Below are 27,954 nucleotides of genomic sequence, written 5' to 3' on the forward strand. Positions count from 1 at the left end.
AACAATGGTATTTTTTTTAAATTTTTGTTCACTGTTTTTGAGCAAGGTTTTATCTTAACTGCGTATCCGATAAAACAAAAGAACTAAACTAGCAAGTAGGCGCCGAAACAATTTTACGCAAAATATTGGAAAACCGGCGAAAAAATTTGAATTAAACATTGAACTGTTTGACAGAATGAGAAACACAGCTTGAAATGTCTGAATTCCTTCAGACATTTCAAGGGGCTCGCGTGAAGACCATTCAAAAATATGTGGAAACAGAAAAAAAAAACAAAATTGACTGAACAAAAAAATTAACGCCAGATTTGCGTAAAATCACACTCGCTTTCTTGTGCTGTTATGAAAAATATTTATAGTAAAATGTTCATTAAAAATTCATATAAAAAGGAGACAAATAAAAACCCTGCAAATAGTTTAAAGTCTTTACCAGGGAGCAATTTCGCCCCCACTTCTCAAAACTACAGTTTCATCAAGAGTTCTCGTGCCTTCGCTACTATTGTCACTAATACGTTCAAACAGCTCATTTTGTCGTTTCAAAACTGGTAGTGACTTATTCTTCTTTTCGTAAGACACGTTTTTCATTGAAACACTTTTGGTAATTTTCGGTTTTTCCTTCGTCAGCGGCTTTGGAAACACGTGCGCTGTTGTTGTTTTAAAACTCCGCGTCAGCTCATTTCGGGGGTTTAATTTTTGAGAGCTGGTCATAAATCCGTGATTAACTCCAAACTCTTGAAAACTTTTCCCGAAAACCGGCTTTCGAATCGGAATTACCGGCTGCAGCTGAACTTGCGATTTTTCCGATTTATCTTCAATTTGAGGTAAGAATTCCGTATCCGATAAACTTAACGATGTCGTTACAATTTCGGAGTCGTCCAGAACTAAGTTGACTACTCGTAACTTTTTATCTTCGGGTTTTTGTTCAAATCTGTTTACTGTGGGTTCTTTGGTTTGAAAATAAGCGCGTTGATTGCTCATTAAAACGCTTTGTTGTTGTAAATAAGTTAGCGATGGGTTTTCAGGGACTAAAATTTGTTTTGGCGCTTCGACTAAACTATCACTAAATGGTCGGTCTATTGACCTTGATAAATGGGAAGTATTTCTAATTATATGGCCAATTTTATTTTCAATTTTGTCTAACTTTAATCGGATTTCATGAAAGGAACTGTTGTCTTTTTCAGCTAAACCCGGAACTAAATTCATCCGGCAGCTTAGTGGGTTTTGGAACTGTTTAGTTCGGCTCATGAACTTATGTTTGTTCATAAGGCGGTCTTCGATAGGTAAACATTCTGAAATAATTGGGGCTTTTCCCATTTTTTGATGACTGTTGTTTAATAACCACTTAGGGTGGGGTCCACGTATTGTGTTTACTTCCCGTTTTGCGGGCGATTTTTGGGCTGAATCTTTTTCTTTGGTCGTCGACATTGAACTGCTTGAAGTTGTCGCGTCTTTCTGTGATTCAATTTTTGCAAATTGTGTAATTTCTGGTTCAGCTGGAGCTGGAATTTCGCCTCGTAAAATTCCGCGAGCAACATTTAATGCTTCTTTGGTCGGCATTCGTTGAGACGTTATATTCGGTAGAACGATTCCAAAATTTGCTTCCAGGTTTGTTGAGTTCCGCGACTTTTTGTTGGCTCCCGAACTAGTTTTCAAACTTGGCAATGTAGTTTTCATTGGAATTTGGCTGTTTGCAGGATCTGGCTGCTTGGCGAATGATGATCCGTCGAAAAACTGACTGCTTAAAGTAGCGTTTGAGTTACTTTCGGTTTGGGTTCTGGGCAATTTGATTGGTCGGTTAAGCGACTCTTGAAAAACAGAAGCCGAATATCGTTCAGGTTTGTAATCATTTACATCTAATGTTAATTCATTAGGCTCGAGAAAATTGACTTGTTCTAAGTTTTTCATCACCGGAGACGACAATTCACTCCGCGTCACCGAAATTTTCCGAGGGGTTAGTTTTGTACCTTCCTCGCTCCCCCGAGAATTTCTGGCGTTTCGTGAAAAATGGTTGCTTAGCGGCTGAGAATTTTCACGTGATAGTGTTCGGTAAAGCGATTCATTTTGATTTTTATTAACAAATGTTGCGCTTGCAGATCTGGGAAGGGGCTCATAACCAGCATGGTTATAAGTTATAACTGAGGGGTTTTTAGACTTTGAGGTTTTCCGAGCGAATGGCTCGTAAATTTCGTCAGTAAAACCCGCTTTTGCTTCGTCAATTGAAGTTTTTTTGATTTTGTTTGAACGGTTATGTTGTTGATCTTTCTTATGTAATTGCGCTTGATTTTCACTTTTGTCAGCGTCAGCTATTTGTGCGGTAGTCACGTCGGAAGTTACGTCATCTATGGGATCACCTGTTACGTAATCATGGCTGATGTTTACGGGTTGGTCATCAATTTCAACGTTTGGTGTTTCAAAAGTTTCGTCAATCAACATTTCGTCGCTATTCTCTTCATCCTCTTCATGTTCGCGTGATATTGGCAGGTGTGTATTCAAATCTTTAATTTCAGCGGGCGATGGTTCGAGTCCCGGTGAGGCAGGTATAGGGCTCTGATTATGGACTTCATTTTTGTTCACACCTTCATCCAATTGGTCATCAAGCGTGTCTCGATCAGTAATTTGTGCACCAATCTCACTTGACACCGAGCTCATAGACGTTTGCTGCAAAGGAATGATGTTATTATTAGGGTCAGGATTGATATTAAGCAACGTCTCTGTTTCATCAGCAACTTCTGTTTCATTTAAATTTTCCTGCAGATCGGGATCTAGTTGTTCGTCTTGCAAAAGTACCTCTTCTTCGGCTAAGTGAGCAGAGTCTGACACATTTTCGGCCAGTTGGTCAGTATTGGGTTCTATGTCTGCTTCCATGTTTTGGGCTATAAAATTTTCCGGGTTCTCATTTGCTGGTCGAGTTTCGTCATTATTGCACCAGTAACATTCGCAATTGGAATCTAAGAACACTCAAGAATTATTTTCTCCTGCGAAGATAAAAAGAATCATTATTAATGCCAAGCAGACCAAACATAATCAATAATTCATTAAATGATCAGATTTATTGATGTCAAAAACGCTGTTTTGAAACAGGAAAAAGTCGCTGATAGAATAACTTATTAATTTTGAAAAAATATTAAACCACTGTAGTAAATTGGTAAATTAATTGAAAAAGCGGCGATTTTTTTTGGTTTAAAAGCATTTATAAAGACAAGTGTTTAAAACACATGTTTTATGCAAGGGATAAATTAAGTCCATCAAAAAACGATTCAAATTATAATGCACAGTAACGCATAGCGGGAGAAAAATTTGTTTTTGTTTATCTATTATTTATAACCAAATAATACAGGTGCAAAATAATAAAAGTAAACCAGTGCTGTTAAGTGCGTGTGTCACACAACGCGCCACACGCTCGACAGACTAGGGAAAATTTGATTGTAATACTTGAAATCCATTGAGAAATAATTGGCACAAGTTAACAATTTTGATCAAAAGATCTATCGTGAGAATTTGACGAATTATACGAACTGCTTGAACCATGAAAAGATTGCCAACCCTCATTTTCTTAGTTAACAACGAGGTTCCACCTCTTAATGGACATGTTTTCATCGCTCGGATGGAGATTAGAAACCGCAGAAAAAAAAACAATTTTGTCCTCTTTTAGTTTTTTTTTGTAAATTTTGCACACAACATTTCAAGTATATTATATCCTCAGTTGATTTCAAACAGTTATCTAGCAAGGCCTTGCAATAATATTACCAGGCGATATTCATCTTACAAGAACTACTATTACAACCGCAATGCTGAGAACAAGAAATTCATCGTAATATGTTCGAACAGAATCAGCATTCGACGAGAACTGTGCTTTCCAGCACTTTTTTACTACATGGAACGGATTTACAGAAAAATCTGCAAAGTTTTCCCTCTAATGCAAAGTTGTCCTCTTTATGCAAACTAAAATTATTACAATAAGAGAACCTAAGGTTCTTTTCCAAAATGAGATTATGTAAGGATGAAGAAAAGAAACCACTTTTCATTTCCATCTATTTTTATATCCAGTACAAAAAGCTGATATTAAAAATTAAAAAACCAAAAATTTTTCATAATTCAAATATAGAAATAACAGAAGAACATTTTTAAGTTGTTGAGAGGTTCTCAAATTGTGTTTGCACTGTTCTGTAGAACAATTTTTTTAATGCTTTGCTGACTCATCATAAGCTGTTTTAAAACTAAAATTCACGCATTCAGAATACTTTTTTTCAATTTAGCTATTCTCTTAAAAGACTCGCAACTATATATCTCAAAACTGCTCTGTGAAAAAAGATGAGGCATCAAAATAGTCAAAAGAAACGGAGCTTGACTGGAACGAATTGCAATATAATAATATTTAAAATGAATTCAAACCAAACATGGTTTCAACCATCTTGGTTTTGCCCCGCATAGGAGAGGTTCAATTTTGATTAAGGTTTTTAATGTATCCCATGCAGAAGGACAACAGTGTTATCAGAATTTAGATAATGCTTGCGCAACAAAAATTTTTGAAAACTGACTTTGGAAAATTTTGCAATTCATCAAGGGAGTATACCAAAAGAGATTTTCGGAGGATGAAAGCGCATTGTTATACCTAGCTACATGAACAAAAAATTTTCTTCGCACCGCTTCTGTTTCTTTTCTCTAGCATAAATCAAGACTTTTCCACTGGATACTGTATTGCAGTCATGTGATTTGATCTCCCACAAATAAAGTGGTTTCCGCATTGCCTGCCAATCAAATAATTTGTTCAAAAGAAGGAGATCTGAGAGAACTAGCTTGTAACCAATCGGCGAAAGACCTTGGTTAATCAAACTTGGAAAGAAATATTCTGTATCGGAGAGACTCATTTTCTACAGATCCATTTAACACATCTTCTTTGAACTTTTTCCAGACGCTGTAGTTTAACTTTACTGGGGAACCAAATGTGTTATCCATAGTAGAGAACTGAAATTATATGACTTTTAAACAAAACACACTTAACATTCACTTTTGTTTCAGCAGGTAAAGTGCGTCAAAGAGAGTTCGCCTCTAGAGACCTTTTCTTACAATAACGTCAATGTGAAAGTTCCAAAAAGTTTTGACAGAAAATAACGCAAGATCTCTTATTTAATTGAACTTTTTAATTTGATGTTCTCTGCTTGAAAAGACAGTTCTTAGTCAACGCGATTTTGTAGAGAAAATTTCATAAACTTGGATTCAGTGAAACTAAAACTCAAATAGTTTTTTTGCTCCACGTCATAACGCAATCAATATCATTTTGTAAAAATGGTTTTTGGGTCTCTGAACCAACAAGACTGCAAAAAAGACCGTTGTGGTTCTCATCTGGTAACGTTGATATAATTCGAAGTAAAAATTGAAGTAAGTACTCGTTGCTGGCTGCCTAAAAGTTTCGATTTGAAGAACAAGAGGAACTGTTCATCAAAACCAAATTGAGAAAATTTGTTGAGAATAATTCAGAAATTAATTGGGTCGAACGCTTTTGCTATATCAAGGAGATTTTATATCGGTTTCCTTTGGCCTCTAGCTCAGAATACAGTTAGTTGCAATAAACAAGAAATTGAATAATAATTGATCAACCCATGCGAAAACCATACTGTTTGTTGCAGAGTTGGTTTTGAATCAGCTGCCTAATTTTTTTATACTCCAACTTTTAAAAACACTAACGACAAGTTGGTAAGAATTGCAATAGGTTGGTAATTTTTTATATCAAATTTGCTACCACTCATCGAGTGAGGTCTTACATGAACTATTTTGCATATGTCTGGGAACTATTTGATTATCGAACAACTGAAAATGTATAAAAAATGGTTTATCAGGAATTGTGCTGCTTTTTCGAGGAAATCTGGTGACATCTCGTCAAAAAAATTTGAAATCGAACTCATTTTAGAGATTTCTTCCAAGACTTCCTAGAAAAAAGTGATGTCATCCAAGCAGATTAAATTATTCGAATTTTTTGGTACTTCCAGTACCGATTCGTCCCGACTGAAAACGGATGCGAATTGATTGTTGAAAGCTTCACATATCTTTTTCGCCATTGACTTGTTTTCCATTATACATCATATTTGCTGGGATTGAGCGTTCCTTTGAAATACTTCTGGGAGAACTATTGATTTAATTGGCTGAAATTTTAAGACTCGACTCATTTCTTGTAGCCTTGCTGTCAAAAGGTTGTTCTCTAAGTGAATGGGCCAAGAAGACATTTAATGAGGTGCCAGCCTTCTACGACAAGCTTTCAACGGTTTTGCAGACTTACTTACCGATAAAATACTGTTGTAAAATTGTTCGGTTGCTTCGTTGACACCAGAATTTTCATTCAGCAGATAAAAAAATTGTTCCTCGATATTGTTCCAATTAGCATTTTTAGACTCAATCCTCTAAAGAGAGATAAGGCTTTGCTCTCATTAAACTGCACCCAATTTGTGTTGCAGAAATTCATGTCATCATTCACAACCAGACAGTTCTTTTTTTCCTTTTTGTGACCCATATTGGTCGTTTTTCCCAATCAGACAGTTAATTGATTCACAAATTTTACTACCCTTTATTCTCTAGCTACTATTCAATGGATCGTTATATTTTGTAATCATAGTGACCATAATATAATGCATTTTAAGAAAAAAATTCTCGGTAGTGTCGATGTTTTTGCTTCTTCCAGTTCAAGGTCAGATTTTTGAGCTCACGGGTGCCAATTTGTCTACCAATCCTTTTCTGCAATTTATAAATGCTCTTTAGAAACATCTCGCAGTCGTTACAATTGAGTCAAATCACTTTCAGTGAAATAAATGCAATCTGGTTCAACTTTTCTTGCTAGAATATTTTATTTCATTAGTCTCTGCATCCTCAGAAGAGACTTAAGTTTAGTGCTGCAATTCGTATCACATCACAAGGTTCTAGTCAAGATTGTCTAAATGGCTGACTCTGCACTGTTGGGCAGGCAGTTTCTATCCGCGTTGCCAGACCAATAGCTTGCTGTTTATAATGCAACTTTCGTTATCTCATTTTTTTGATCGATTGATTTTTAGTATGTCCGAACTATTGTATCAAGTTTTTGATAAATTTATCTTTTTGTTTTAATTTGTCTTTCGACACAACAGTTTTGATGTCAATAAAACTCAATAGTCCAGTGGTTTGCATTTTTTATAATCATTGACCGTTCTTCTGGATTATTGTTGCTGTATTTGCCTAAACGATAAAAGCTCTTGTATTTCAACACTTATTCCCAATGATTCTACAGGTTTTCCATACCGGAATGTGTCATTTGGTATCTGTCAACAAAATCACTAGACGGCTCTCATTAGCGGCCTGATTTTTTTGATAAACTAAAAAAATAGCTTATTTTCCTCTGGCATTGTTTTAGAATTTTCAAATTTGGCACTATCTGAAGTTCAGATAGTTTCCTGTTGCATTTTTGATTTAGGTTTCAGATTAATGTTCCAATCTTCCATATTCAGGGAAACTTCGTGTCTCAACAAATCAATTTGAGATTTTAAATCGTTTTTGAAGTTCTCAATTTTTTGGTGAAATTTTTGTTCGCTTTCCGTTGTCGTTACTTCGTTTCGACAAATTTCACAGGACCAAAAAGATCCATTGATTTTCCTAGGTCCTTAAAATTTTCGTTTGTCAAAGCAGTACAAGTGACTTGAAACCAACTATCGCACTTGAAGCAATGTATACATTTTTGCTCCCATTTGCAAGATACTGGCCGCATAGAAATGTTTTTTTGTTCCTTTCTTTCTATGGGGCATTTTTCGCGGGGAGGCCGATTCATTCGACAAATTACCCAAAGAGCCTTTGAAAACTTTGAGGGGGGTGTTGTTACTCACCTGATGTGTGTTCTTTTGCCACTTGATTCAGACGTTTCATCATTGATAAAAATGTTTTTTTTTAGAAATTTTTCCTCACAGGCAAACCGCCCCAGAAACTTTAGGGGAAAAATTTGGCTTCTTTCATAGGCAAACAACTCTCGAAGCTCACTTGCATCGTCAGAAGTAACTACAATATAGTGCTGCAATTCGTAGCACATCACATGGTTTCTAGTCAAGATTGTTTGGTTAGTTGATTCCGTAGTGTTGAGCAGACAGTTTCTATCCCCGGCTCCAGATCAACGGCTTGCTGTTTATAATGCATTTTTCTTTCCCCAAAGTGTACTCCTGTTTGATTGATTTTTAGTTAATTCGAACATTTGTATCGACAATCAAGCAGTTGCTTTTCTTTCAACCATTTTTCTTTGCACAAAAAATTTTTGAAATATATACTTTTTCTTTCAATTTATTTTTCGACATCAATAAAATGCCATAGTTCCAGTGGTTGGCATTCTTAATAACCAGTGGTCATTCCTTAGATTGCTGTTGCTGTATTTCCTAAAATAAAAGCGTCTTGTGTTGCAATAATTTTTCCCAATGATTCTACAAGTTTTCCAAACCGGAGTTTGTAATTTGGTATCTGTTTACAAAATCACCAGACGGCTGTCATTAGCGGCCTGACTTTTCGATAAACCAGAAAAATAGCTTATTTTCTGTCGTAGTTGTCATACGAGTTGTCATTTTTGTTTCTATCTCATGTTGAGTTAGTTTCCTGTTGCATGTTCGTATTAAGTTGCAAATTAATGTTCAGATGTTCCACATTCTGGTGAATTTTCTGTCTCAACTAATCAATTTGAGATTTTGCAACGTTTTTGACGATCTCAATTTTTTTCGTAATAATTATTTTTGCTTTGCCTTGTTATTGTTTCGCTTCGACAATTTTCACGGTCCCAAAAAGCTCCATTGATTTTTACTAGGGCCTTAAAAGTGTCTTACGTCAAAACAGTACAAGTGGAGTTAAAAAAATTATCGCACTTGAAGCAATATATACAGTTTTGGTGAATTTTGCGAGAAATTGGTCGTATGGAACGGTTTCTTTTGTTCACTTCTTTTAATGGGGCATTTTCCCGGGAAAGCCAATTGTTTTGGCAAGCTGGCCAAAAGAGCCTTTAAAAGTATTTACAACTCTGTAGGGGATTGTTACTCAGCTGATGTGTGTTGTTTTTCTACTTGATACAGACGTTTCACCAATTGATATAAGCAATTTAAGGCGATTTTTTTCACATGCAAACCGTCCCAGAAAACTTGGGGGATAGACTGGATTGCTTTCACAGGCAAACCACCCCGCAAAGCTTACTTGGAGGAGTTAGGGGTGAGGGGGTATTAGGAACCATCTCACCGGATGGTATGTACTTTGTCTAGTCCCAATAGCCCCAAATAAACTACACTCCAGCTGCATCCCACATATAACAAGTCAGGAGGCAAAAACATGCGGGGCAAAAGTACTTAAATGAGCTGGAATTTTGGTAAGGTTCTCTTGTTTGCTTGTTGATTGGTGCAAGGCGAACTTCTTGGTGGAAGATAACGCAAGGTAAACAATGCCTGCCATAGTTTGGCAATTTTTGACAAGACAGCAATCCGGTCTCATCTGGGTAGAAGTAAAACACATACTTGGAAAATTTTGAACCTTGTACGCTACGCCACATCTTAAATTGTATAAAGCACTGAGACAAAACGTTTGTTTTAGGTTTCATAATTGAAGAAGATTTTTTTCAACTGGTTGAAGATTTTGAGAAAAGAATTGAAAAATGTACTGGAAAGCAGAATTCTATATAACACCAATTGCGATTGCATAACAATTTTTCTTTTGCTTTTAAGAGATTCCATGGAAATATGCTGCATGCAACACTTGTAGGTCAGAATTTCTGCTTATTTCTTTTACTCGCAATGTGTTTTGTTGAACGTTTATTTTTTTATCTGAATCTTTCTATGAGGAATTTAAAAACTGAGTTATCTCTTACTGTAATTAAATGTTGCGTACGTTGTGCAATAAACATGGTCACATTACTATGACTTGTCGCACGAGCCCTCCTTTGGTGTCAACAAAGAAATTATATGCACAAAATGCAACCTGACAAAAATGTCGAACTAAAAAAGTCATTTTTTTTCAGTTTAAACAAATCTTTACCTGTGTTGTACTCGATCAATGTGAGTTGGGTCAATTGTGTTGCGATTGGTATTATCCAAATAGAAAGTGGCAATTGCGTCGCGAATGGCGAATGTGTTATCTACTTTTTGTCGATTACGTTGCGATTAGGCAATCGCGTCGCGAATGGTTGATTTCTATTTAGTTAGTTCAATTGAGAAGCGTTTGACAAAGATTTAATTCAACTAAGCGATAGCGCTGAAAATAGGAAGAGTGACAACTAGAGTTAAACAAAATGAAGAAATGGATTTGTTCAACATTTGATCAAACATCCGGGAAGTAAAATTAGATTTGTTTACAGTATGAAATCATTAGACAGCATGAACAGACATTACTTGCAAAGTGGGAGGAAGTTAGTAAGAAGTTAGCAACAAAATGAACTACATAGGCATTCGCCCTTCAAATGGAGCATTCAGACATACATAGATTAAAGTACGAGTGTAGATACAAGAAAGGTATCTTTCACCGTACGACATTTCTCCCCTCTTGGAAAGAAAATAAATTATTAATTAAAATCAGAAAATTAATAAATATTCACCGGTTAGTAAGTAGTAAAATATTAAATAATAAGTAAAATATAAGTTTGAGAGAGGAAGTTTGTTTTAATAAAGTTTTTATTCGCTGTCACTTTGTCCAGCCGTTTCCGCTTGTAATACGGTCATCTCTCTCGGCTGTTCTTGTCGGTCATCAATGCTCTGATACGAATCTCCTACAGTTTCTATGTCTTGATCGTCGACATATCCTTCGGTATTGCGAACCTTTTCAACTATTGTCTGGGTCTTCTTTTTCTTTAGAGTTCGTTTACTTCTTCTAACAGATGAAGTATCAGAGTCCGACGTATCGCTTATGGTTAAATTACGTTTTGAAGTTTTCTTCAAAATTGGTGTCGGGTGTGTAGGTGTCGGTGATGTTGTTTGTGATGGGCAATTGGACTTATGTTGAGCACTTGTACTAAATAAGGTCTGTTTAGAAAAGCTGTGTCATATTTTGGATTCCTTTTCGGAATACGCATCTTTAGTGATCGTGCGATGTTGCTTGTTGTTGAAATATAAGAACGTCCAGAAGAAACTATACTTACATCGTCGGCTTGTCGTTTATTCCTCTTAATTTTCTTGTCCCCGGTGATTTTTCGAATTAGGTCCTTTTTGTGAAGTTGAATTTTCTGCTCTAATGTTTTTTCTGTTATTTTCTTCGGGCGGCGATCTATGTATTCTATTAATTCTGTTTCGCGTTCGGCTCGCGTTCCAAATTTCGCGATGTCAGAATTCCGGACTCTAACTTCCTGTTTATATGGCTCCTTTATAACGCTCGTTGTCGGGCTATTTTGCAGACGGTGCTCCCTGGCGCTAGTACTTCGTAGAGATCGTCTAAATTCTTTTTCTGTAGTTGGCTTTCGTGTCGCTTTCTGGTCAATTTAACTTGAATACTTCTTTCGGAGCATGGCATCTCGCGGCAAATGGCTTCGGGTTTAATGAATCTTGTCTCTCCGTCCTTGCGTTTTTCTTGCTCCAATCTTGCGCGAGAACTTGCAGCGCAAATGACCTTTTCTATTTCGGTGTCGGAGCATAACGCAGTGTCGGCCCACTGTTCCTCCGTTAAGTACGAACGACCTGGGATTGTGTCCTCGTCTAAATAATAATTAATTATGGCATTATAGTTCAAATTTTTATTATTAGGTTTAGTAGTGATATTTGATATAGGTGTATTACATTTTCTGCCAAAATGTGCCTCAAATGGTGTAATATTTAATGTTTTTTGTTTTGATATTCTTAATCGTTGTATTATTGCTTTCAATGAATTTTCTAAATGAAATTTTTTATTTAATTGTGATTTCATGCAAGATAATTGTCGTTTAATTGTTTGAATAATACGTTCTACTAATCCGACTGCTCTATGGTCATTTGCTGGTGCATATAGAGGTGTAATATTATTTTCAGCACAAAATGTCTCAAACTTTTTTCCTGTAAAACATTTAGCCTGATCTAATCTAATAGTTCTGGGTACTCCGTGTTGATATATATAATTATTTAAGAATTTAACTACATTTGGGCCTGATGCATTGTTTACTATTTCTGCCGTAGGGTATTTAGAGTATCTGTCTATACTTGTAATAAAATATTGTTCTATGCCTTTCTCATTTAAAATTGGTCCACCAAAATCTAGTTGTATTTACTCATTCGGTTCACTACACTTAGGTAAAGGTGTCCATTTGCGGTGCGAAATCACTGGTTTAAGATTCTTACCGATTTCAGTGCATGCCTTGCATTCACTGGCTTTTGCCAATATATCCCTGTGGATATAAGGCCACCAGATATTCTGAGCCAACGATAATATTGCAAAACTGCCCGGATGAGTAGAGTGTATGTCCTCGAGTACAGCATCCTTAATAGCTTTGGGAATTGCTATCCTTTCGTCTAGACAGACGCATCCGTTTTTTACACTCAAGTCTCTCCAATATGAGTGGAGATACGGGCTAATTTCCTGCAGTCGTTCTGCGTCGTCTCGTAATACACAGTCTCGTACCTCTTTTAGGATGGCATCCTTCCCCGTTAATATTGCTAGGAATTTTTTGCTGAACACTTTTTGAAGTGTTTCGTGAAACATCAGGTCATCTGTTTCATCGATCATGCTACCTGTCGGAGTTTCGGTACGGCTTGTGTTGTTTGATTCTGGGGTCGATGGGGTTGTATCAGAAAAGGTGACTCGTGCTTTTGCTGGTGTTGATTTTGAACGGACTGCTTTTGATTTTGACATAATTCTGAGGCTGTTTATAGTATTTTTTGATTTTAAAGGTTCGTTCTCTTTATTTACGAAGTAATTGTTCGAACGCTGAATTTGGGCAAAAAGCGACTTGTTTTTGGGTGTGTGGTATTTATACTCGAATTTGGGTATTTTCGCGCTTAATTTGGTGTTATTTGGTGGATTAGTTGCTTTATTGCCATTAATGGGTTGAATTGGGACTAATTGTTCAGATTGTTCACATTCTTTACTGTCTGACATTTGCACCTCTTTTGCAGCGAATTTGCTAATGGAATGTGAATTATTGACTTTATGCTGATTTGGTACAAATTGTAATTTGCTAGTTTTAAGTGGCATTTGCGGCGCAAATGGATGATCAAAATGGGTGTTAACATTTGAATTTCTAAGTGTTAATTGCGATGCGAATGGAAGTTTTATTTGTTGTGGTGGCATATTTGACTTTATTATGGTCTGAAATTTTTTAGTTGTTGTTTCTTTATTCACTATAAGATGTTTCATTGAATCACGAATTTTAGAAATTGTTGCTACAACAAAATGTTTGTCATAAGTAGATATCTTTTTAGCTCTAGCGAAGGGGTTTCTAGAAATGTAATCAACAAGTCCCATTTTTGCACCTGGCATATGTTCGATTGTGAAATTGTATGGTAACAGTCTATCTATCCAGCGAGACAAACGGCTGTTATATGATTTATTAGATCGATGTTCTTTGAGTATTGATAATAGAGCTCTGTGGTCTGTTACTACCGTGAAATTTTTTCCGTATAGATAATATTTAAAATAGTCAATTGACCACACTATCCCCAATAGTTCCAATTCGTTGACACTGTAGCGTTCTTCTGTTGTGTTGAGAAATCGTGACGCGAATGCAATTGGCTTCCAACCCTCTGGTGTATTTTGTTCTAAAGCTGCCCCCAATCCTGAGCGTGAAGCGTCACATTTTACTCGAACGTCTAATTTGGGATTGTAATGACTATTTTCAGTACTATTTGCTATTTTTTCTTTAATTAGATTAAAGTGTTTTGTGTGTTCATCTGTCCAGACGAATTTTACTGATTTCTTTAGTAGTGGTCTGAGAGGGTGACATAATTGTGCTAGGTGTGGTATAAATTTACCGATATAGTGGACTGATCCTAGAAATGATCTAAGACGTTTTAATGTTGTTGGTGGTGGTATTGTGAGAATTGCAGCTGTTTTGCTTTCTAATGGTGATATACCTGTTTGTGTAAATTTGTAACCGAGCCATTCTATTTCTGATTTAGCAAAGTGACATTTTTATAAATTAATTCTCAAATTATCGTCATCTAGCTTTTGAAGACATTTGAAAACTAAAGCTAAATGGTCTGCTTCAGTGCCTGTACTAACGATTATTATATCATCCAAGAAACAGTATGTGTTTTGCAAACCTACTAGAGTATAGTCCATGGCTTTTTGAAATTCAGCCCGCATATCTGTGAGACCATAGAAACCTGTTTTGAATCTATATGTACCAGTAGATTCACCACATATTATATTAAAATTACAGTGTTTTGCTGTTTCGTGATGTAATTTTAATTGACTATATGCGTATTTAAGGTCTAATGTGGTGAAATAGGCTTGTTGACTGTTGTGTGTACTTGTTAAGTGTTGTGAGATGGTATCAATTAACATTTCAATATTTGGCATTTGATATTTGTTTTTATGTATTGCTTTATTTAGAACTTTTGAATCTAGTGCTAGCTTTATTGACTGGTCTTTCTTTACGGTTATTACGATTGGGGATATGAAGTTTTCATCCGAACAACTAGATAATTTTTCAATATGGCCTTCTGTCTGTAGTCTTTCTAATTCATCTGTAACTCGAGGTTGGAGATTTATCGGAACACGTCGGCCTTTTTGATTCTTTGCTGTAAACTTTTGATGAAACTTTGATTTCGCTACATGTGTCTTAGATAGACCAATTCTTGATACTAAATGTGGAAATCGCGTCGCAACTGTCTCTTTAATTTTACATGCAGAATTAGTGATGTTATTAACACATTTACCAGTTTCTGGTTGTTGTTGGACAACTGCAATCTTCAGTGGGCCAAACAGATCTCTTCCAATTATGTTTTTGTGGCCGTCATCTACCACTGTCAACATTGCTGATACATCTTTCCAATGGTTGTAGGTCACTGTAGTTTCCAAATGCCCGATGACTTTGATTGGTTCGTTGGAGAACGTTTTTAGGTTCCTTTTTTCTGACGAATCTGTCCATCTTGCAGATTTAGTTGATTGTAGGATTCTGTTTGCTAGACTTTTTGTTATAATACTCACAGCACTACCAGAGTCGATCATTGCCGATGTTTGTATTTCTCCAATCTGTACTTCCACATTCAGTGGCTCCAGTTGATGAACTGAATCTGAAGATATAGCTGCCACGTAGTCGTCTGAGTCACTGTCGTAGTTTGAGTCGTATACTTGTTGGTACAATTGTTGATAGCTTGTTATATAGTTTACTGATTCCTCGTCATCACTTTTCTCTGGTGATTGTTCAATTTGATTTACGTTTGCTTTTTGATTTTTCTGTGTTGAATTCTGCTGCTTCTTTGGTTTTCGACATTTTCGAGCAAAATGACCCAAAATACCGCAATTGTTGCATTTTTTTCCATTCGCAGGACAAATCTGTTTGTGGTTGTGACTCCAGCGAAGACCACAATCAGTACAAACACTTGTATACTGATAGTTTGTAGGGACAGTTGGATAGCGTGTGAAGTCACGTTTTGCTGGAGGTGCATTCGCGTTGCGATTGCGAATATGGCTATTGTTGATGTAATTTACAGATGTATTACCTGTCATTAAGTTTTGGCTAATTTTCTGTTGATTTTGTGCTCCCATTTCCATTTGTATGGCAATTTCTAGTGCTTTTGGTGGTTCTACAGTTTCCTTCAACAACTCCTTTTGAGTTTCGTGATCAAGCATATTGAGTATGAAAGCATCACGAATTAGTGTTGTTTCTTCGCTTCCGAGGTTGCAATTTTCTGCCAGTTCTATGAGACGACCATAGAAACTCTCTACTGACTCTCCCTTTTGTTGTTTGCATGAATAAAATACGAAACGATCGTAGGTTATGTTACGAACCTTTGTGAATGACTCCTCCATTGCCTGCCACAAATCTTTTAGAGGTTGTTTCTCTACTTGAAAGTGTGGGTATTTGCTCTTGAAGATTCGACGCCCCTCTGTGCCAATGCTTAGATACAGCAGCGATATCGTCTTCTGCTCACAGAGTGTCCATGGTTTGTCTCCACAGAGAATTCCAATTTCATCAGCCTTCTTGCATCTGTTTTGCCAGTTCACTTTCAACTGCTGGTTTCGAACCTTACGATCTCTTTCTGTGGCCTGCGTATGGTTTTCTACTGGTTCTTCATATGTAGGTTCGGGTGGATAGTTCACTGATGCAGGCGGATCATTTAAGAGAGTGTCAAGTTGTATTCCTTCCTTGGCGAGAAGAGCAAGTTTCCAATTTTGTGTCCATTTGTCCCACGTTAGAGTGGGTGTTGCTGTGGGTTTCTGCCAAAAGGCTTCTATGTAAAGTGGAGTTTTCTTTGAGTCCGCTGCTGACTGCGCCATGTTGTACTCGATCAATGTGAGTTGGGTCAATTGTGTTGCGATTGGTATTATCCAAATAGAAAGTGGCAATTGCGTCGCGAATGGCGAATGTGTTATCTACTTTTTGTCGATTACGTTGCGATTAGGCAATCGCGTCGCGAATGGTTGATTTCTATTTAGTTAGTTCAATTGAGAAGCGTTTGACAAAGATTTAATTCAACTAAGCGATAGCGCTGAAAATGGGAAGAGTGACAACTAGAGTTAAACAAAATGAAGAAATGGATTTGTTCAACATTTGATCAAACATCCGGGAAGTAAAATTAGATTTGTTTACAGTATGAAATCATTAGACAGCATGAACAGACATTACTTGCAAAGTGGGAGGAAGTTAGTAAGAAGTTAGCAACAAAATGAACTAAATAGGCATTCGCCCTTCAAATGGAGCATTCAGACATACATAGATTAAAGTACGAGTGTAGATACAAGAAAGGTATCTATCACCGTACGACAACCTGCTTAAAAATGAGTTCTATGCTAATCCTCGCGAAGTCATCCCTATTATTGCATATTTTAAAAAACCAAAATTAGTCTCTCAAAACGCGGTTTTTCAAGCGTGTTTATCAAGACCTTTTTACAGAAAACACAATTGCGCCTTGTTCCAGAAGTATTAGAAATAGGTTTTTCTTTTTTACGGGCCTAATTTGTGTTTTTGACATGAAGAATACTATCGTCTTCTTGCATTTACTCAGAGAATGCTCATCGACATATTTGGTTTGATCAGATGTGTTAATTCCAACTTATCTGCTGAGATGCAACTTCAGAACTCAAAAAGGACAATTTTGACAAAGAAGATTTCTGACATATCATATATTATGCTATTGAGTAAATGAAATGAGCAATGCATTATATCTAACGAGAAATTTTAGTGTGTCATTTTTTAACTACAAATTTTTGAGAACAAGGTTACCCAGGATGAAGTCCGCGACCCATAACAGGTATTGGCCAGACCGACGATACCAAAAACAGGCATTGACCAGACCGACAATACCCAAAGATAGGTATTGGCCTCACCATCGGCCCCACTGAACAGACTTTGGATACCATTGGCCAGACTGACCCGACATTGTCCAGACCATTGGGCAGACCGAACAGACCTTAGGCCAGACCGTTGTCCAGACCATCGACCACACCGTTGTCCAGACCAATGGCCAGACCGAACAGACCCTAGGCCAGACCCTTGTCCAGACCGTAGGCCAGACCATCCGCCAGACCGTTGTCAAGATTAATGGCCAGACCGAACAGACCTTAGGCCAGACCATTGTCCAGACCGTAGGCCAGACCATCCGCCAGATCGTTGTCAAGATTAATGGCCAGACCGAACAGACCTTAAGCCAGACCATTGTCCAGACCGTAGGCCAGACCATCCACCAGACCATTGTCCAGCCCAATGGCCAGACCGAGAAGACCCTACGCTAGACTCTTGTCCAGAACGTAGGCCAGGCCATCCGCCAGACCGTTGTCAAGATTAATGGCCAGACCGAACAGACCTTAGGCCAGACCATTGTCCAGACCGTAGGCCAGACCATCCGCCAGACCGTTGTCAAGATTAATGGACAGACCGAACAGACCTTAGGCCAGACCATTGTCCAGACCGTAGGCCAGACCATCCGCCAGATCGTTGTCCAGACCATTGGCCAGACCGAACAGATCCTAGGCCAGACTATTAGCCAGACTCATTTAAACGTGTATAAGCATCCAATAAAATTTATAATTTATTCATTTCTTTTTTTTGAATGACAAATGAATATGAAATTTTAAAAAGAAATTATTCAAAAAAACCGTCGTTTTAAAGACAAATGCAAATTTCAAAAGAAGGTTAATGAAGTATTCCAATAATCTAGAAGGAATTGTCGTTTACCATTTATGGGCTGCTATTTTGAAAAACAATCAATACATCACGCATTTATACAATTTGGCTCTTATTTGGCTGGACCTCTTGGCCTTGAAATTAGGTATTGGCCAGATCGAACAGACCGAAATATGGGTATTGGCCAGACCGAACAGACAGAAATATGGGTATTGGCCAGACCGAACAGACCGAAATATGGGTATTGGCCAGACCGAACAGACCGAAATTTGGGTATTGGCCAGACCGAACAGGCCAAAATTTGGGCATTGGCCAGACCGAACAGACCGAAATATGGTTATTGGCTAGACCGAACAGACCGAAATATGGGTATTGGCAAGACCGAATAGACAGAAATATGGGTATTGGCCAGACCAAACAGACCGAAATATGGGTATTCGCCAGACCGAACAGACTAAAATTGCCATTGGCCAGACGGAAGGCGCGACCCAAATTTTTTCCAGACCATTGTGGATGGTCGCACCGGACCCCCTGTCCGCAACCCAAGTCGGTCTGGCCAATACCTGTCTTGGGTCGCGGACTTCATCCTGGGTAGCCAATTAGTTTTGAGTATTTATACTGAGCGCATAAAATAAGTTTTATTTCGCATAGAAAGCTGGGAAAAAGTTCATTCATGTATAAGGGAAATTATGATTACTTTGAAAAACACTTAAATTGTTTTTATGGTTACACTGATACTGATAGTGAAGATATTAATCGTATAGTTTCTATATTGGCCCCATAAAAAAGAGATAGATAAGAAAATTGATATAATAAGTACTTCTGAGTTGTGTAAACTGAAAGATAAATCAACCGATAAAGGTAATTAAGGAAGGTTGTTTCCTTAAAGCAAAACCATTTTGCTATGCTCAAGAGGAGAAAAAGCTAAACGGAAAAGCTAAACAAATCAATTAAAGATCAGATTGTTATCGGAGGTTATGAATATGCGGTATTCAATAAGAAAAGGCATGTGAAAAAGTATGTGAATAATTGTAATATTGAAAGTAATAAGCATGATATTGAAAAAAAAAGAATAATTTGGGCTCGCAATTGATCCGTTTGATGATAAGATACAACGAGATTGTATTGGTGTGTTATTCTTTTTTGTTCAACTTTAAATTAAAATTGGGCTGGCCAATATAACACAAACCATGGGCTAAAAATTTAGAAATCATCATTTTAACACGAGCTTATCAAATTTATGTTTTTCGAGCAAAATTTTTTTTCTCGTTTAAAAAATCTAAGATTTCTCTAACTGAAACTTGTCTGCTAAACTTGAGAAGGAGACGACTTATAGATTTATTGTGTTAGAATGTGACAACTGTACGCGAGATGCAAAAGTTAGAGAGGGAATTTCAGTAAGTACTGAGAGTTGTGAAGAAATAATGACTCTCAATGCGGGAAAATGAACACCGGAAATATGGATAAAAAACATTTAATTTAGGGTGAAAAGGAACTAGAGATGAGTTCTTAATAACTGACCATCAAATAAAATAAGTACATCGTTTATGAATTTTACTGCATTAGATTAAGTATTTAAATTAGCATGTACAACATTTCACTCTCGTTGACAAATTGTTGAAGTTGCATAAATGTAAAAATTAAGTAACCATATTGACATCATTAAAAAAAAATTTTATCGGTCATCTAACAACCAAAAATATTTGTACTGGTTATGATAGCTAGTGATATTTAATAAAAGTAAATGAAGTCTTTTCCATTAAATACAGTTTTAATCAATGTTGGTATTCCAATCATTTATATCGAATTTTGTCGGGACTGTGATCCGCAGGGTGAATCCTTGTGAGTAAGACAGTATCAATGACAGGGGAAAGAAATTGGTTAGGGATGGTCTGACTTGAGCCGCTGTATCTAAAATTGATTGGACAATTGATGGCCGAAAGGACTCGATACCGCCTGCACGTCTTTTCCGTTCGGAGTGCAGCCAATTGCGAGGGTAAAAAATTATTGGTTCTCCAGATGACTCATATTGATCCAATCCATAAAATTTGGGGTTTTTTTCCGGATCTTTTACCAGATCGAGGGAGAATTTGTTGCAATGGTTCCCGGGGTGCCGGTGAAGTAGGAGTTTGTAATTTCTGTGAGGTGTTGTTTGGCAGAGCTGTGATCACTGATTGTTCATACGAAGAAGCTGAAATTTTCGATTGGTTCATGCGTTTGGGGGAGAAGATTAGTAGGTATTTTTGGCATACGCACTCGCGTTGCAGGTGAGACGTTTGATCGGTTGGAGGATATGCCATTCGCATTGTCGGATTTTCTGTGCTTCGAGAATTCTTTTATAAGGCTGGCTATTTTTGCTTCAGTTGTTTTTCCTAAAAGTTGGAGGCCACTTCTGCCAACTTATTCTTTCAAAATTGTTCTTTGTTCGTCTTGGGTCCCGAATTCGCATTGTTGTTATTTCTAACGGTTACAGCTAGCTTCCCCGTTTCGTGGATTACCAAAGTATACTGGACAACTTTCTCCACAACCGGACCTGGTGCAAGTACTTCAAAGAAACCGTCCAGGCTTCCTTGAACGTTTTTGAGGGTGTCTTTGTTGTGCATGTTTAAATTGTACGGCAGATTTTAAGGGGACTTTGATACACGGGGAAACATTATATCCCATTTATTGATTTGATGCAGTAAAATTTCAGACGATGTATTTATTTAGTTCATTTTGTTTGCCCTTCATTATCGTTTCATAGTTTGTTTAATTCCTGTCTCGTGATTCTCGCAGTACATCTATTCTTGGTTTCCCACTTCGTGATCAGACATGTCTAATCACACCTTCTGGTTTTGCTCATAAGCTCTTGAGCTCATACTTTCAGTTTTGCAATTCATTTTCAGTTGATTCTCTTTCTTTGCAAACTTGCTCCGCAAGTAAGCGTAGGATTTTGCTCCGCAAATCACAATTTGGAAAGTAGTAAGCGCACCCGCCTCGCGAGAGACTTTTGAATTTCAATAAAATACGACATGGCACAGTCAGCAAACAAGCGTACACCGCTCGGGATCGACGCTTTGTGGGATAAACCAACACACGACCCCCCATCTTCGCTGGAAGAAATGGAGAGTGCAGTACAAACTGGCACTATTGGCAAAGGAGAAAATAATTCTCGACACTCTACTTGGACCTAAAACCGAGATGGTGGACCTCCCGCTCGAGCCCATATACGGGGAAACCATAATCGGCTCTTCTGCACAATCGGAAAGGGAAAAGAATGCTCGCAGCGCCCAGCAAAAGATGAATTGGCGAAACAAGTGCCAGCGTCTAAGCGAAATTAGCATAATGTGTGGAGAAAAGCAATTGTAACTTGCTGATCGCAAAACAGTTTCTCGTCTCTACTTGAGTATCGGGGTGGAGGGACGTTGGATCTTAAACTGTAAGAAACCGAACATCATGATTGATACACTTTCCACTGCAGAATTTGGGAAGATCATGGTAGAGGTATTCATCCGTCCTCGAAACAGCATTTTCGACCGACACGTCTTTCTCATAACCAAACAACTCCGGGGGGAAACGGTAGAACTTTTCTACGGTAAGCTAAAAGATTTAGCAGAAAATTGTGACTTTGAGAATAAAGAGAAAGCTCTGATACGTGATGTATTAATTATTAAATTGATTGATCCGGAAATTTAAAAAGAATTTCTCAAACAGACAGTGGAACCGCGTCAGGCACTAGAGTTAGCAATTATCATGGAACTTGGCATGCGTAATCAACACCAAATTCAACAACATAACAAGAACCTCATTCCAGCTAGTGTAAACGCAACACAGTTTCAAAACAACTCCCGAACACCGAATTGTTCAAATTCGAACAATATTCAGAGGCAAAACAATCGCTCCACACTCTATTGTTCAAATTGCGGTTGATCTGGCTCCCAAATCACCGCGATAAAAGTATCGCAAAAGGTAAAATCTGCAATAATTGTGGACTCCTAAACCACTTTGCATAATTGTCGGAAACCAAAGAACGCGGAACCGCAAAACCCTATGAAAAGGACCGTTAACACTGTGGATGAAGACCCACACCCGGAAGATTCGGCGAATTTCTTTCAGCCAGCAAAACTCTACGAATCAGATTACATTAGCGGAGAGGATAATACGGTTGCTCTAATTGAAAATAACATAGCAAAAATTGAGCCTCTCAACATGCCCATCAAAATTGGTAATATCACTACCACATTGCTTGTGGACTCCGGGAGCGCATGCGGTATTCTCAATCGTTCACTCGCGTCGCAAGTGGTAAAAAGCAGTCTACGGGGCTTCTGGATCCACGGAAAGGCTTCTCCGCAACTTAGCACTTTCTCGAATGAGCCAATTCACGTCGAAGGAAAGATACAGTCCCCAATCACAAGCAACGGGTGGACTATCGACCCAGCAACAATCACCGTCCTCGCAGATGGTCTCAAATCCCTGATTGGCCGAGACTTGTTCAACCAACTAGGTCTAGCTTTGACACAATCTTCATCACCTAAAGGTAATCTCGTCAACAATATTTCCTCATAGTCAGAATTCAAAGAACAAATTGCAAAAACTTTTCCGAATTTAGTATCCCGCATTGGAAGATCTAAGAATCATGTAGCTAAATCTAATTTTCGCAAAGACTTGCAAACTAGACATCAGAAAGGTAGACGTATATCAATCAATTTACAAGACAAAGTCAATAATGAATTTAAAAAACTGCTAGACGAAAAACATATAATAAAACTTTCTAGTTGTCCCGACAAATATTTCATATCACCAATAGTTGTCACGGTAAAGAAAGACAAAACTATTAAACTTGCATTGGATTCCAAAATATTAAACGAAGCCATTCATAAAAATAAATATCAAATGCCTAATATCGACACCCTTATTGAGTCTATCTCTCAACAAATTAGTGCTCCTGCGTCGCAAAACACAACATATTTCTCTACGCTAGACCTGAAGTACAAGTACAGGCAATTGAACTTAGATTCGAACAGGGCAAACCATTGTAATTTTAACATAATTAGCGGTGATATGACCGGCACATACAGATTTCAAACGGGATTATATGGGTTAACAGACATGCCAGCAGAATTCCAAAAAGCAATGGATTCTACTCTAATAGGATTAAAGACACATATTGTTTTCTCGATGACATTTTGGTCGGAAGTAAGGGGGTCAGAGGAAGAACATAAAAGTTTTGTCATGAGTTGTCTTAAACGGTTAGATGAAGAAAATCTTCGAATAAACCTCTCAAAATGTCATTTCGGGAAGTTAGAAATCGATTCGCTAGGATATCATATTTCACAATAGGGTATCTCACCCATCGAGAGTAAAATGTCTGCTATCTTAGCTCTTTAAGCTCCATAGACCTTAAAGAAACTCCGTTGTTTTTTTCTGGGCTCGGTACATTATATTGCAAAATTTATTCCAAAACTAGATTTTCTAAGTATCCAACTGCATGTATATATGAAAAGTCCAATGGGCCAAATTTTCTCAAATTTTTGGACATTTATATTGAAAATCTTGGAACTCCCCGCTCCATTCGACTGGATCAAGCGAAATGTTCAGTTGAAAATCAAGTGAAGATTTTCTGCAAAAAGAACGACATTCAAATTATTGAAGCTCCAGTTAATGGCTTAGTGTTAATGACTTAATGTCGTTCTATTGGCTTAGCGGAAAGATTAATTCAAACAATTAAGAATAGAATGGCATGCATAAAAGAAGAAAAATCAGTAAATAACACATTCCATGCAAGACATGCATTAAAGATAATCCTTAATCAATTTGCAGACAGAAAACAACAAAGATCTCGCCATTCGAAGCACACTTTGATCGTAAGCGTAATACCCCGCTGATCGTAATTGCTACTAAAGCTAAATATCTCTCTTACAAGAATATTGTCAATCATTATTTAGATGACGACACAGCAACACCCGAGGCAATCCTTCCCGAAGATGAATGGGTAAACGGATACCGCAGTGACATTGAGGTGGAACTTGGGATGACTCGCGCAGCGCAGGACGCAAACGCTCGGGAACAAGCGAGTACGGACGGCGAGTCCTGTTTCATCCGAACAATCGCATGGAGACCGAAACCAGTGACAGAGCGAACAGTGCAACTCAAATTGGCCCGCAAAGTTCACGGAAAGCGTAGAACAAAGAAGAATTTGGAGGGCCTATATGAGGGGTGTCGATATCACGTTCCAATATATCACGCGCCATGGGAGGGCGCATTCCGCAATTTCCTGATTTTGTCGGCCAACAAAATCAAACTGAAGAGCCTCAAACTGATTTGCCAAACGGGTTGGTTTTTCCAGCACAATCGGCTTCTTCTTTTTTGGCATTACAGCAAGTGGACCCAGCACCACCACAAGGCAAACGAACCCCGGACCGTAATAGAAGAAGCCCATCATGATACGGTTTCGACTCATCTTCGGACTCAGCAATTACAGCTCCACACAAATGCCCCCGCTGAGCGGGGGATATAGCAAATTTCCAACTTCCTTCCGCATCAGTTGTAGAGACTGTTCAATACATGGCTACACAACAACCTGAGGAGTGCAACCTTTCTCCGCTAATCGGTGAAGTTTCGCCACCTGCACAACAAGTGCAACCTCTAATTGATCAAGATACCCCGACACTGGTACGATCAATGACAGTTCCGGAGGCCGAAAATCAAGAACTACAAGAATAATTTTGATCATCAATAAAACTGTAGAAACTGCTGAATTCGTATTTGTAATATTAGTTTATTATTAGTTAAGATAACCAGCAAATATATTGTTAGCCGGGGACCAAGTACTAATATGTAAATATTGTTAATTATTATATAATCAAGAAAAATTGTTAACAATTTTTCTTTTGTTGCAAGAAACGGTATGCAATACACGGGGATACTTTATTCCCCATTTATTTGTTTGATGCAATAAAATTTCATACGATGTATTTATTTATTTCATTTTTTTGCCCTTCATTATCGTTTCATAGTTTGTTCAATTCATGTCTCGTGACTCTTGCACTACATCTTTTCTTGGTTTCCCACTTCGTGAACAGACATGTCTAATCACACCTTCTTGTTTTGCCTATAAACTCTTGAGCTCATACTTTTTGTTTTGCAATACATTTTCAGTTGATTATCTTTCATTGCAAACTCACTCCGCAAGTAAGCGTAGAATAGTTAAGTCAAGATTTTGCTCCGCGAATCACAATTTTGAAAGTAGTAAGCGCACCCGCTCTCGCGAAAGACTATTGAATTTTAATAAAGTAAGACAGGGGTTTTGAGAGATCTATAGCACGGGGAGAGATGCATAGCAAGTGTGGTTTGAATGGCGAAAACTGTGTAGTTTTTTTTTGCATATACAGAGCTGATCAATTTTTAACTGAAACGCTGTTTTATATTAATGAGCTGGTTTCTTTATTTGCTTCTTTAATACATGCAAAATGTTGTTTAATTGCATTAATAAGTCGTTCAACTAACCAGCCAGGGCTGGAATTTGAATTATAAATTTTTTTGTAAATAACATTTTTACTTGATTACCGATAAGACAAAAAGCTTGATCTGGTGTTGAAGATTGTGCTAATTCATGAATTTGTGAAAAAAAATTATCAAAAAATTTTATCTTAAATTTTTTGCATAATGAAAAATTATCGCGGATTGGTTTTTGGAAAGTCGCCTTTGGAAGGTCTTCGATAAGTGCGCCCTTGAGTGCATGGTGAATTGCCATGATCTCGTCAATGCAAACGCAACTACTGCTAACATTAATGTCCGGCAAGTAAGAATGAAAGTAGGGGTTTAGCTGTTTTAATCTCGTGCTTTATTGTCACGTAAGATGCAATCTCCCACCTCCTTAAGTACTGCTTTACCTGTTAGAGACGCTATGAGATATTTGTTGCATACACTTTTCCAACTACTTTGTCGAATGAGAGGACTTGAGGGTTACCTCTTAGTGTCTTAGTGGAGTGCTTAGATTGGGGCGAGAGGGTGAACGGCGTGGCGTGTTGCGTGCAGTATCTGTAAAAACGAAACGCGGGGCGAAGTTCGATTTGAAGTTGTTGGCTGAGATTTTCCTTTGGTTGATGATGTTTTATTTTTTTTTACATATTTTGACGACTGAGTTGTCTGGACGAGTGTTCGACTGTTTTTGATGGTAGACAAAGATAAAAATTATCTTTTTTGTTTACTAATTTAGCAATTGAATTATTCGAAGTATTTGAATTATTATTGCTAATATAGAAAGAAATGTGTGATTCGGATTTGATTAACAGCTTAGTTTGATCTAATTCCATAGATTGTTGTGGATTTTGGTAAACGAGAGACGCTTGAATATAGTTCTGTGACGCGGAATTTGGCACTGAATTATTATTCATAAGTGTAGAAAGATTTTTACTTGTAACTTTAGCTATGAGTGAGGGATATTTTGATTGCAAACGTATGCGCGATGCAAGGTTGTTATTTAATGTATGAGGATGAATTTCAATGGTTACGGAAAGTCATGAACAAATAATGATTTCTAATGCGGGAATAAGAAGAGCAGGCATATGGCTGAACAAGACAAGTTAGCTCAGCGGCAATTGAACTAGAAATGACTTCGTAATAACCAATTTTCACATATAAATACATCGTCTATGAATTTTACTAGACTTAATAGATGAGTAAGCCTGTACAACATGATAAATGAGTTCATTAATGCTATTATATTATTTTTTTTACAAACGAGACATATTTTTAATTGTGTTACTTCCTTTTTGAAAAGATTTAATGTGAATATAGAAGCATTTCGAATAATGATTTTTAATTTTTAAATTTATAGTGAAAATAAATATATACCTATAAATTAGTCATGTATCAAATTTTATTATTTTTTGATTTTTTGGCCTATTTCCTCTGGTCCCTAGTGTTTTGGTTCCCCCATTACTCCCCTGGGACCTACTGATGAACTGTCGAGTAGAGATTTCTTATGCTTGTTGAGTTATACCATTCGAGTTGCAAACAGGTTTCGACCTAAAATGTTTTTGAGGGAACGCACCTCAAAGTCACCGTAACTAAATCTAAGTTCGTTTTGTCCGCACTACATATTCTAGGTAACAAACACGACAAGTAGTTGGAAGTTTATTCAGATCTTTGACTATTTCAGATCAGACTGACTAGCAAAATACCAGGATATTTTTCCGATTTTTTCCCTGTTCTTTCTTAATGATAATTTTACTCACCTGAATGATCAGATAGACTATCATCATGAGTACAATGTTTTTTCTTCACGTTGGATGGACCTCGTTTGTGCACGCCAGAATTACCTCTCTTCCCCTTCAGAGACGGATTCCTGTTCATATCAGCTGGCAGTTTTTGGTGTGCCTCATTTTCGATAAGTATTGCAGCCAAAAATCAAATTCATCGTCTCAATAATAACGTAATCAGTTTTTCGGCACAAAACTTTGCATTCTGCACAATAAAACGTTTTGCGTTAGAGATTGAAAATATGTAATTTGAAGCGAACTTTATAGTTTATTTCACTCAATTGATAACTAATAAAGGTAATTGTATCTAAAACGTTGCACCCACAGTTAAGAATAACAGTTTGTGTTATAAACTAAATTGAGTAACTCAACTTGAATGAGCTCAAAAATTACATTTGTAATTCTTAACGCAAGAACTCTCTATTGTTATTTGAAAAACAGCATTAAAAGATATTCAAGTGCAGCTGCTGTTTAGTTTTGAGAGTTAATTTGAATAAC

At 37.3% G+C, this 27,954-nt stretch overlaps 1 protein-coding gene across 1 annotated transcript; it reads right to left on the reverse strand.

Moving 5' to 3' along the window:
* Positions 1 to 349: 349 nt before the first annotated feature.
* LOC142348629 (uncharacterized) lies at positions 350 to 27,827 on the reverse strand. Its single transcript, XM_075400036.1, has 2 exons — positions 27,433 to 27,827; positions 350 to 2,945 (listed from the first exon to the last, which is right to left on the reverse strand). Exons 1-2 carry the CDS (start codon positions 27,548 to 27,550, stop codon positions 424 to 426), a joined length of 2,640 nt encoding a protein of 879 aa, XP_075256151.1. The 5' UTR covers positions 27,551 to 27,827; the 3' UTR covers positions 350 to 423.
* Between the last annotated feature and the right edge of the window lie 127 nt (positions 27,828 to 27,954).

This window comes from Convolutriloba macropyga, chromosome 10, assembly GCF_964194025.1.
Source record: "Convolutriloba macropyga chromosome 10, txConMacr16.3, whole genome shotgun sequence".
Taxonomy (NCBI): domain Eukaryota; kingdom Metazoa; phylum Xenacoelomorpha; order Acoela; family Convolutidae; genus Convolutriloba; species Convolutriloba macropyga.